The sequence below is a fragment of the Staurois parvus genome, unplaced genomic scaffold (assembly GCF_062004578.1).
Source record: "Staurois parvus isolate SC_StPar_1 unplaced genomic scaffold, SC_StPar_1.0 ptg000054l, whole genome shotgun sequence".
Classification (NCBI taxonomy): Eukaryota; Metazoa; Chordata; class Amphibia; order Anura; family Ranidae; genus Staurois; species Staurois parvus.
Window position 1 is genome coordinate 3,527,589 of NW_028317850.1, and position 12,504 is coordinate 3,540,092.

Below are 12,504 nucleotides of genomic sequence, written 5' to 3' on the forward strand. Positions count from 1 at the left end.
CCACTATAAAGAGATACTTGTAAAAATATGGTCTTCATGGAAGAGTCATCAGACCTTCTACGTCCTCACCACAAAAATCATCGTTTGAACTTTGCAAATGAACATATAGACAAGCCTGATGCATTTTGGAAACAAGTTCTGTGGACCGATGAGGTTAAAATTGAACTTTGAATGAGCAAAGGTACGTTTGGAGAAGAAGGGGCACAGAATTTAATGAAAAGAACCTCTGTCCAACTGTTAAGCATGGGGTTGGATCAATCATGCTTTGGGGTTGTGTTGCAGCCAGTGGCACAGGGAACATCTCACGAGTAGAAGGAAAAATGGATTCAATAAAATTTCAGCAAATTTTGGATGGTAACTTGATGCCATCTGTGAAAAAGCTGAAGTTAAAGAGAGGATGGCTTCTACAAATGGATAATGATCCTAAACACACCTCGAAATCCACAGGGGATTACATCAAGAGGCGTAAACTGAAGGTTTTGCCATGGCCTTCACAATCTCCTGACCTCAACATAATTGAAAATCTATGGATAGACCTTAAAGAGCAGTGCGTGACAGACAGCCCAGAAATCTCAAAGAACTGGAAGACTTTTGTAAGGAAGAATGGGCAAAGATACCTCAAACAAGAATTGAAAGACTCTTGGCTGGCTACAAAAAGCATTTACAAGCTGTGATACTTGCCAAAGGGGGCAGTACAAGATATTAACTCTGCAGGGTGCCCAAACTTTTGCAGACGCCATTTTTTTGTTTTCTGTTATTTTGAAAGTGTAAATGATGGAAATAAAATCTAACTTTTGTTGACATATTATAAGAATGTCTAATCTGTAATTTGAGGCCTTTTGGAGATTTTTCCATCTTTCCTTGGCTTCTTTATGCACATTAATACAAATTTTTAGCTGGGGTGCCCAAACTTTCGATCCCCACTGTATATGTAAAGCGCTGTGTAAATTGATGGCACTATATAAGTACCTGTAATAAATAAAATGTATACTCTCCCAAAATAATGAAAACATTCTGGAAACTAATCATTCTAACATAACAAAAAAGATGTAACAAAATTATTTACTTAATGGATGAAACCAAAAGAAATTAAACAAATTTTTAGGATATGTACATCTCTAAATATTAAAATGGTTGTAAAGGCAGAAGGTTTTTTACCTTCATACATTCTATGCATGAAGGTAAAAAACCTTGTGTGCTGCTCCCCCCACAGCCCCCCTAATACTCACCTGAGCTCCATCACGATCCAGCGATGTTCACAAGAACCTTGGCTGTCCAAGGACTCCCTCTCCTCATTGGCTGAGACAGCAGTGTGTGCCATTGGCTCCCACTGCTGTCAATAACAGCCAGTGAGCCATTGAGGAGGGGGGGGAAGGGGCCGACCTGCAGCTCTATGTGTCTTATGGATGCATAGAGCCGGGCTTGAGAGCAAGCATGCACTAGTGTCCCCATAGCAATGGGCTTGCTATAGGGGCACTGATCAAGGGGGAGGAGCACCGGCGGGGACCAGTGAGGAAGAGGATTGAGGCTGCTCTGTGCAAAACCATTGCACAACACCATTGTGTTGATGCATCAGCCTGCCCATACATGGATTGAATCTTGATAATGAATGGTCGGCTTTACATTGGTGGTCAGTGTCAAGAATTCTCCTTACATTGTGGGTCGGTGTGAGGGTAAGTGGGAAAAATACTCTTTAAATTACGCATCAGTGGCAAGAATGCTCTTACATTGATGGCCAGTGTGGTCATCAATGAGAAGAATGCTCCTTAATTGGTGGTCAGTGAGCAGGTGTACGTTAGCTCACCGTTTAAATTTCTTGTGGTTTTAAAGGCAGAAGGTTTTCCACTTTAATGCATTATTTGCATTAAGGTAAAAAAACATCTGTGACCAGCAACCCCACCAACCCACCTTGTATACTTACCTGAGCCCTATCTCTATCCAGTGCTGTGCCAGAGAGTAGCAGTGCAACTCTCTCTCCCTCTTCACCAACTAAAATGCAGTAGCGGGAGCCATTGGCTGCTGCTGCTGCTATAAATCACAGTCAAGTGGGGGATCGAGTCTGCACGAGTGTCCCCATTAAGAGTGGCTTGCCAGGAGCGCTGGGGGACCCGAGAAGAAAAGGCTCAGGGCTGCTCTTTGCAAAAATCATTACACAGAGCAGTTAAGTATGACATCTTTGTTATTTGCTAAAAAAAACCTCTGTTTACACTCCCTTTAAGGGGTCATGTACACTGCAGCTGATAAAAGCACGTTCAGGAGCTTTTCTGTGTTTTTTCAGCAGCCCCTGAACTCTCCCTAATGTTTTCCTATGTGTCCATATACACTATGTCGTTTACAGGCAGTTGAGTTTACAGTCATTTTTTTGAACGCACCAAACTTGTGTTCAGGAGTAAATCAGCGTTTCAAACTCTTGTAAACGCGGCTAACTGTGTTTATAAGCATTTGTGTTTAGAAGCGTTTTTTAACTGTTCCATATCCAGATGCTGTCCAGAGCCTTTTTTCATCATCAGAAATGCATGTAAAGCATTTTTCATGTATTCAGATGGACCTAGTACACCAGCGTAGTCAGTTCCAGGTTTCCCGTGAAGGGAAAAATAGTAGAATGTGCCGCATTATGCTCATGATGGGATCCATAGTGAATACAACCAGAAAAGACAGGTCATCTCAACACATACTGCTCTCTCTGCTTCTGCTCTCTCTATTCCTCTCAAAATGTCTGAAATAGTTAATTTTTTACTGTTTTTCAGTGCATTCTGGGCATTTTGGAAGGTCTCCTGATGTTATCTTTAAAAAATGCTTCTAAACGCAAACGCACATAAATGCGGCTAAACAGATGTTTTTTAACCTACGTTTTCCAGCAGTCAGTTTCCATCATTCAGAAGTGTTTTCCAAATGTCCCGTGTACACGTTGCCTAAGGCTTTACATGTTTGGTATCCAGTGACTTGGCACAACCTTCTCTTAGCAGTCTACCAAAATATTGGGTCATACATGGGGTTTGTGTGCCCTAAACTTAAAGTTAGGGCTTGCTCACACTAGTGGTGCTCTCTGAAGAGTGATCCATGTTTGTCTTCAGAGAACATTTGACAGGCAGTGAGGCGTTGTATCACTTTCCCGCCACCTGCTTTAGCCTCTTGATCACTGCATTTGGTTGTGGGACACTTGCAAAGCAGCCACATTCATTCATTCACTGCCTCTGCAACTAAAAAAAGTAATAGTTGGAAAGGGGGGCGTTAAAACACAGCCCAACTGCAGGGTTTTACTGCCTCCCAACCTCACATATGAACAAGCAATCATATCTTTTTTTTTTTTACTGAACATTTGATAAATGGTTACACAAATATCTTGTGATTTAAAAGATTGGAAACACCCCCACTGTATTCTCTCGGATCTCTCTTTTCATTAAATATATACTATTGGGGGGTTTAACTAATCTTCAGGCCTAAAATACATTTTAACATCCTTGCAGAAAAAAAACTGGGGTTAAAACAAACATGGCGACCATCTTTGAGTCCACTGAATGTAATTTCGAAAAAAAAAATTTAATGTAGAAAAAAATTACTTTTGTCCATTTTCCATTCTGGTGGTCAGAATGCACTTTACATTGGTTGTCAGTGAGAAGGTATTAAGTTGTTAATTTTTTTTGTGAAACTGTAAGCCCTGCCATGTTTGGTATCTAGTTACTGGGTGCAACCTCATATTAATATTCTACCAAAATTTGGGGTCATACACGGTGTTTGTGTGCCCAAAAATGAATGTTTATGTATTATTTTCCTGAAAAAGTGTGCATGATGAATTTATGAGCACATTTCTCATGACATAACAAATTGGAACTACCCCCATTGTACCCTTCTGGATCTCTACTTTGTAATACTGTAATAACTCTTACTTTGTAATATATATGAAACATTCCAGCTGAATTAAAAGAAAAATAAAAGTCAGTAGCTACAAAAACTATAGCTGCTGACTTTTAAAATACAGCCACTTACCTGTCCTTGGTCCAGCGGTGTCCTCACCATGGCTGGTTTCATCAGCCGTCTTCTCTATTTGGTGCCAGCATCTTCAGTGTGGGCACCTGGCTCTGTCAACTTGCAGCTTCACATCTGGGTGCCCTCTGCGCATGCGCTTTGTGAATAGTCCCATAGTCTTCTAGGACCTGTCACATGTCCTAGAAGACTACGGGAACGGAGAGGGGGGAGGACAATTTCCACTTTTGATTGCCTTAGGCGATCGCACAGGAAGTGGGAGTGGGTACCTGTCAAATTAAGGTACCCGCACCCCCACTGTGCCAATCCTTAACAGGGGGCGGGGGACAAAGGCTTAAAGCAGAACTTCTTTTTAGTGGAGCTCCACTTTAACTTCGGTAGGTCCATTTTCTGCCTCAGGTGGTCCATGCTCAGCCCCAAAAAAATCATAAAATTAGGTAGGTGTCAGTGTGGTGCTCAGTGGGTAGACTGCTCCTTACTTTGGTTTTCATTGGGTAGAATGCTCCATACATTGGTGGCCAGCAAGTAGAATGCACCTTACATTGGTGGTCAGTGAGCAGAATGTACCTTACATTGGTGGTCAGTGAGTAGAATGCACATTACAATAGTGGTCAGTGGGTAGAATGCTCCTTACACTGGTGCTCAGTGGGATGAATTCTCCTTACATTGGAGGTCATTGGGTAGAATGCTCCTTACGTTGGTGCTCATTGGGTAGAATGCTCCTTACATTGATGCTCAATGGGAAGAATGCTCCTTACATTGGTGGTCAGTGGGTAGAACACTTCATCTATTGGCGGTCAGTAGGAAGAACGCTCCTTCCATTTGTGGTCACTGGGACGGTGTACGTTGTTCACTTTTTGTAAAAACATGAACTTACACTTTAAGCCGTTCCATGTTTAGTGTCTAGTTACTGGGCTGACCTTCCTCTTAGTATTCTACCCAAATTTTGGGTCATACATGGTGTTTTTGTGCCCCAAACTTTATGTTCATTTTTTTTTTCTGAAAATGTGCACGGTAAGCTGTTGAGCAAATTTCTCATGACAGAAAATTGGAACTACCACCATTGTATCCTCCCGGATCTCTACTTTCAGTAAATATATACTGTTTAGGGGTTTTAACTAATCTTCAGGCCTAAAAATATTTATGGATACATTTTAGAAAAAATATACAAAATATATACAAAAAAATTTACTTCAGTAGGTCCATTTTCTGGCTCAGGTGGTCCATGATCAACCCAAGAAAAAGTCAAAAAATTGGGTAGAAGGTGTCAGTTTGGTGCTCAAGTGGATAGAATGCTCCTTACATTGGTGGTCATTGGGTAGAATGCACCTTACATTGGTAGTCATTGGGTTGAATGCTCCTTACATTAGTGGTCATTGGGTAGAATACTCCTTACATTGCTGGTCATTGGGTAGAATGCACCTTACATTGGTGGTCATTGGTTAGAATGCACCTTACATTGGTGATCATTGGGTAGAATGCTCCTTACATTGGTGGTTATTGGGTAGAATGCTCCTTGCATTGGTGGTCATTGGGTAGAATGCTCCTTGCATTGGTGGTCATTGGGTAGAATGCGCCTTACATTGGTGGTCATTGGGTAGAATTCTTCTTACATTGGTGGTCATTGGGTAGAATGCGCCTTACATTGGTGGTCATTGGGTAGAATGCTCCTTACATTGGTGGTCATTGGGTAGAATGCACCTTACATTGGTGGCCATTGGGTAGAATGCACCTTACATTGGTGGTCATTGGGTAGAATGCTCCTTACATTGGTGGTCCTTGGGTAGAATGCTCCTTACATTGGTGTTCAGTGGGAAGAATGCGCCTTACATTGGTGGTCATTGGGTAGAATGCACTTTACATTGGTGGTCATTGGGTAGAATGTTCCTTACATTGGTGGTCCTTGGGTAGAATGCTCCTTACATTGGTGTTCTGTGGGAAGAATGCGCCTTACATTCGTGGTCAGTGGATAGAGTGTGCCTTACATACATGGTCAGTAGATAGAATGCGCCTTACATTGGTGGTCAGTGGGTAGAACACTTCATCTATTGGCGGTCAGTAGGAAGAACGCTCCTTCCATTTGTGGTCACTGGGACGGTGTACGTTGTTCACTTTTTGTAAAAACATGAACTTACACTTTAAGCCGTTTCATGTTTAGTGTCTAGTTACTGGGCTGACCTTCCTCTTAGTATTCTACCCAAATTTGGGGTCATACATGGTGTTTGTGTGCCCCAAACTTTATGTTCATTTTTTTTTCTGAAAATGTGCACGGTAAGCTGTTGAGCAAATTTCTCATGACAGAAAATTGGAACTACCACCATTGTATCCTCCCGGATCTCTACTTTCAGTAAATATATACTGTTTAGGGGTTTTAACTAATCTTCAGGCCTAAAAATATTTATAGATACATTTTAGAAAAATGTAATATATACAAAAAAATTTACTTCAGTAGGTCCATTTTCTGGCTCAGGTGGTCCATGATCAACCCAAGAAAAAGTCAAAAAATTGGGTAGAAGGTGTCAGTTTGGTGCTCAAGTGGATAGAATGCTCCTTACATTGGTGGTCATTGGGTAGAATGCACCTTACATTGGTAGTCATTGGGTTGAATGCTCCTTACATTAGTGGTCATTGGGTAGAATACTCCTTACATTGCTGGTCATTGGGTAGAATGCACCTTACATTGGTGGTCATTGGTTAGAATGCACCTTACATTGGTGATCATTGGGTAGAATGCTCCTTACATTGGTGGTTATTGGGTAGAATGCTCCTTGCATTGGTGGTCATTGGGTAGAATGCTCCTTGCATTGGTGGTCATTGGGTAGAATGCGCCTTACATTGGTGGTCATTGGGTAGAATGCTTCTTACATTGGTGGTCATTGGGTAGAATGCGCCTTACATTGGTGGTCATTGGGTAGAATGCGCCTTACATTGGTGGTCATTGGGTAGAATGCTCCTTACATTGATGGTCATTGGGTAGAATGCACTTTACATTGGTGGTCATTGGGTAGAATGTTCCTTACATTGGTGGTCCTTGGGTAGAATGCTCCTTACATTGGTGTTCAGTGGGAAGAATGCGCCTTACATTCGTGGTCAGTAGATAGAGTGTGCCTTACATACATGGTCAGTAGATAGAATGCGCCTTACATACGTGGTCAGTGGATAGAATGCGCCTTACATTCGTGGTCAGTGGGAAGAATGCACCTTACATACATGGTCAGTAAATAGAATGTGCCTTACATATGTGATCAGTGGATAGAATGTGCCTTACATACACGGTCAGTAGATAGAATGCGCCTTACATATGTGGTCAGTGGATAGAATGCGCCTTACATTTGTGGTCAGTAGAGAGAATGCGCCTTACATTCGTGGTCATTGGATAGAATGCGCCTTACATTCATGGTCTTTCAAGGGAAAGTTTACTGCCATTTTTGGTATCGGGTGGAGGTTTCTGCAAAAGCAGCATTTGCTACTTTGCATCTCTTATTTATCTGTATATTTTTAATTGCATATTGTTTCAATTTTTAGTCAAACTACTTAGCTCTATTGTGGAACTTCTTTTCTCAAGTTCTTCCCCTGGTTTGTTTGCAGTTTCTATGTTGGTACCTGATCCACACTGAAATTCAGGGAGTTAGTGGACGTTACAGCAAAGCCCTTAAAGGATTCCATTGTTACAAGCGACGCCATTTTACTTTAATTGTAGTAAAATGCTCCTCATATTGGGGGTCAGCGGGAAGATGACCATACACTAAGCCTTGCCATGTTTGGTATCTAGTTACTTTGCACAACCTCATCTAAGTATTTTACCAATATTTTGGGTCATATATGGCATTTGTGTGCACGGTAAAATTATTGTTCACGTATTTCATTCCTGAAAACGTGTGCTTGAAATTTGTTACAAATGTTTCCCCAACATGTAAGACCGGAACCACCACCGTATCCTCCGGGAGATCTACTTTCAGTAAATGTTTATTTTTACTTCAGGTACATCACCGCCAGTTTACACATAGATTGTATTTTCACATTAATGAATATACTATTTTGGGGGTTTTATCCAATCTTCAGGTCTAAAAAAAAAATATTTATTCTAAATTTGTAACAAAAAAAAAAAAAACTGCTCCGGCAGTGAAAGTGTTAAAAAAAAATTAGTGACGGTCCATGAATCAAGTTAGCGTTCAATCTACACAAAATTAATATACAAAAATTGAACTTTGGTTGGTCCATTTTCTGGCTCCGATGGTCCACGCCAAACCCCAAAAAAGTGCTAAAATTGTGGGTTGGTGAAGTAAAATTGGGTGTAATTTTGTGTGAGGTGAGCAGTGATGGAGCTGAGGCAGGATCCCTCCTGAGGTGTGTGGTGCGGAGTCCTGCGGTCACACATGAGGTAATGGGGGGGGGGGGATGGAGCCTCCTCACCAATGGCGCTGTGCCGGGGCAGGACAGCACATGCTCCCCCGGCCTGCGCGCCTCCAGCACACACAGCCAGCCTCGTCCGCCCCACCATTACCCAGCATTCCCCGCACACAGTTCACGCGAGCTCCCCGATCCATCGCACAGCCCCGGCTCCGCTTGGCATCGCGTTTTGTGCTAAGGGCGCCCGAGAGATTCGTCCGTGCTGGCCGCTCGTCACACACGGTAAGCAGGCTCCCGGGGACGGGTGTATGTGGGGAGGGGGGTAGCTTCCCTGCAGGCCCGGGGCTGGTAGAGTGGGGGGTGGGGTAAGGAGCACACAGGAGGCTTCGCCGACCATCGCCGTGTCGGCCGCCATCTTGGCAGAGCCTGGCGTGTTGTTGCTGCTAAACAAACAGACGGCGGAGTGCTGGTGGCGGGGCGAGGGGGGTGTGTGAGGAGCGGAGGGATGATGATTAGGCGTCACACGGACGAATTTCCTGTAATTACATTGACGTGTGCCGGGGTGGCGGCTGTGTGCCCTCCGCTGGAGCCCCACACATACAATGGGAGGACATGATGAGGAGAAGGAGGATGAATAGGAGGACAGCCTCCTCTCCTCACTACACATCTCTGCTACATGATCACCTCATCATCACTATCACTCATCTCCATCACACAGCGCACACAGAGGCGGGAGAGCAGTACACAGGCCATGCCAGACTACAGCACTGAGCTCTGGAGGAGATCATCATCATCACCTGGGTTCATCAGTCCTGACAATACAAATACATCCACACAGCACTCTACTGAATGGGTGGAACATTATTATAGTGCAGGCTTTATATATCGCCCACATTTTGCACAGCGCTGTACAATAAAAAAAGGCCTGTATAACATGCAAGAGGCTTAATCCGAAGAGTTTACAATCTAAAATATACATTGCAGCGGTCGATCTTTATTCCAAGTAGTGATGTCACAGTGTTGCCGCGGCGAGTGATCCTCATGATGACACAATGTCACCCTGCCGAGTGATGAAGAGTAAGGCTCCTCATGATGTCACAATGTCACCCCGCCGAGCGATGAAGAGTAAGGCTCCTCATGATGTCACAATGTCGCCCCGCCGGATGATGAAGAATAAGGCTCCTCATAATGTCACAATGTCGCCCCGACAAGTGATGAAGATTAAGGCTACTCATGATGTCACCCCGTCAAGTGATGAAAAGTAAGGCTCCTCATGATGTCACCCCGCTGAATGATGAAGAGTAAGGCTCCTCATGATGTCACAATGTCACCCCGCCAAGTGATGAAGAGTAAGGCTACTCATGATGTCACCCCGTCAAGTGATAAAAAGTAAGGCTCCTCATGATGTCACCCAGCTGAATGATGAAGAGTAAGGCTCCTCATGATGTCACAATGTCAGCCCGCCAAGTGATGAAGAGTAAGGCTCCTCATGATGTCACCCCGCTGAATGATGAAGAGTAAGGCTCCTCATGATGTCACAATGTCACCCCGCCAAGTGATGAAGAGTAAGGCTCCTCATGATGTCACCCCGCTGAATGATGAAGAGTAAGGCTCCTCATGATGTCACAATGTCACCCCGCCAAGTGATGAAGAGTAAGGCTACCCATGATGTCACCCCGTCAAGTGATGAAAAGTAAGGCTCCTCATGATGTCACCCCGCTGAATGATGAAGAGTAAGGCTCCTCATGATGTCACAATGTCACCCCGCCAAGTGATGAAGAGTAAGGCTCCTCATGATGTCACCCCGCTGAATGATGAAGAGTAAGGCTCCTCATGATGTCACAATGTCATCCTGCCAAGTGATGAAGAGGAAGGCTCCTCATGGCGTCACAATGTCGCCCCGCCGAGTGATGAGGAGTAAGGCTCCTCATGATGTCACAATGTTGCCCCGCCGAGTGATGGAGTAAGGCTCCTCATGATGTCACAATATCGCACCGCCGAGTGATGAAGAGTAAGGCTCCTCATGATGTCACAATGTCGCACCACCGAGTGATGAAGAGGAATGCTCCTCATGATGTCACAATGTCGCCCCGCTGAGTGATGAAAAGTAAGGCTCCTCATGTCACAATGTCGACCCGCCGAGTGATGAAGAGTAAGGCTCCTCATGATGTCACAATGTTGCCCCGCCGAGTGATGGAGTAAGGCTCCTCATGATGTCACAATGTCGCCCCGCCAAGTGATGAAGAGTAAGGCTCCTCATGATGTCACAATGTCGCCCCGCCGAGTGATGAAGAGTCAGGCTCCTCATGATGTCACAATGTCGCCCCGCCAAGTGATGAAGAGTAAGGCTCCTCATGATGTCACAATGTCGCCCCGCCGAGTGATGAAGAGTAAGGCTCCTCATGATGTCACAATGTCGCCCCGCCAAGTGATGAAGAGTAAGGCTCCTCATGATGTCACAATGTCGCCCCGCCGAGTGATGAAGAGTAAGGCTCCTCATGATGTCACAATGTCGCCCCGCCAAGTGATGAAGAGTAAGGCTCCTCATGATGTCACAATGTCGCCCCGCCGAGTGATGAAGAGTAAGGCTCCTCATGATGTCAAAATGTCGCCCCGCCGAGTGATGAAGAGTAAGGCTCCTCATGATGTCACAATGTCGCACTGCCGAGTGATGAAGAGGAATGCTCCTCTTGATGTCACAATGTCGCCCCGCTGATTAATAAAGAGTAAGGCTCCTCATGTCACAATGTCGCACCGCCGAGTGATGACGAGTAAGGCTCCTCATGTCACAATGTTGCCCCGCCGAATGATGAAGAGTAAGGCTCCTCGTGTCACAATTTGCCCCGCCGAGTGATGACGAGTAAGGCTCCTCATGATGTCACAATGTTGTACTGCCGAGTGTTGAAGAGTAAGGCTCCTCATGTCACAATGTCGCCCCGCTGAGTAATGAAGAGTAAGGCTCCTCATGTCACAATGTCGCCCCGCTGAGTAATGAAGAGTAAGGCCCCTCATATCACAATGTCGCCCCGCCGAATGATGAAGAGTAAGGCTCCTCATGTCACAATTTGCCCCACCGAGTGATGAAGAGTAAGGCTCCTCATGTCACAATTTGCCCCGCCGAGTGATGAAGAGTAAGGCTCCTCATGTCACAATTTGCCCCGCCGAGTGATGAAGAGTAAGGCTCCTCATGTCACAATTTGCCCCGCCGAGTGATGAAGAGTAAGGCTCCATGCACACTAGCGTGTTTTTTATAAGCTCGAAGAACAATAATAGCATTTTGCGCTGGCTGGTAGTAACGTTTAGAATCATTCGCATTTTATTAGAATGATTACATGAAGAAAGCTGTTAGGAGCATTTAGCTTTTTTTTTGTTTGTTTTTTTCTGCTGGGAAAACTCTCCCAAAAAAATCTACAAAAACATTTTTTTTCCTCTGCTCCTAAATGCTGAAGCTTGAAAAATGCTTCTAGCCTCTGCACTCGCCCAACGAATAAAATTCAAAATACAAACAATGCCATTTACAACTTTGCCCCCAGCTACATCACTAACCTAGTCTATAAATATCTGCTCTCTAGTTCCCTTGTTACCTCCTCCCGTGCTTGCCTCCAGGACTTCTCCCGAGCCTCTCCCATCCTATTGAACTCCCTACCCCAATCTGTCCGACTAGCTCCTCCTACTTTGTCTTCTTTTAAGCAATCTCTGAAAACTTTGCTTCAGAGAAGCCTATCCTGCCTCCGCCTAACAACTGTACATGTATTTTCTCCATGGGCTCATCCCCCACAGTTACTATCTTTTTATATCACTTGACCCTTCCCTTTTAGATTGTAAGCTCTAACGAGCAGGGCCCTCTGATTCCTCCATAGAACAACCCAAAATAAATTTTCCAGCACTTGCCGATCACAGCGATACCATATATGTGTATCATATTTGTGGTTTGTACCCATAGTACAGCACAGAAACCATAGTGCGCATTTTGTTTGTCTTTTTTTTTTTTTTTACCTAAAACACACTGACATTAACGCTAACTGACACCAATTTTTTTTTTTTTTTTTTTTTTTTTAATGGCCTTTGACCCTGACATTGACCCAAACACTAACCCTGGCACTGAACTAGATCAAACCTTGATCTAGGTATTTTTCTTTATTTTTTTCTTTTATTTTTTTAATATTTTTT

The 12,504-nt window shown here is 44.1% G+C and overlaps 1 protein-coding gene across 4 annotated transcripts in view; it reads left to right on the forward strand.

The window, feature by feature from the left end:
- The first annotated feature begins 8,389 nt into the window (after window positions 1-8,389).
- Window positions 8,390-12,504, forward strand: part of ZNF280D (zinc finger protein 280D) — a 105,661-nt gene continuing 101,546 nt past the window's right edge. For all 4 annotated transcript variants that reach the window (XR_016311242.1, XM_089667855.1, XM_089667862.1 and 1 more), the window contains exon 1: window positions 8,390-8,616. Coding sequence is in view for 3 of the 4 variants with exons in the window: in XM_089667855.1 (XP_089523981.1) it covers window positions 8,428-8,616 (189 nt within the window). In the remaining variant the exon portion in view is untranslated. The remainder of the gene's footprint in view (window positions 8,617-12,504) is intronic.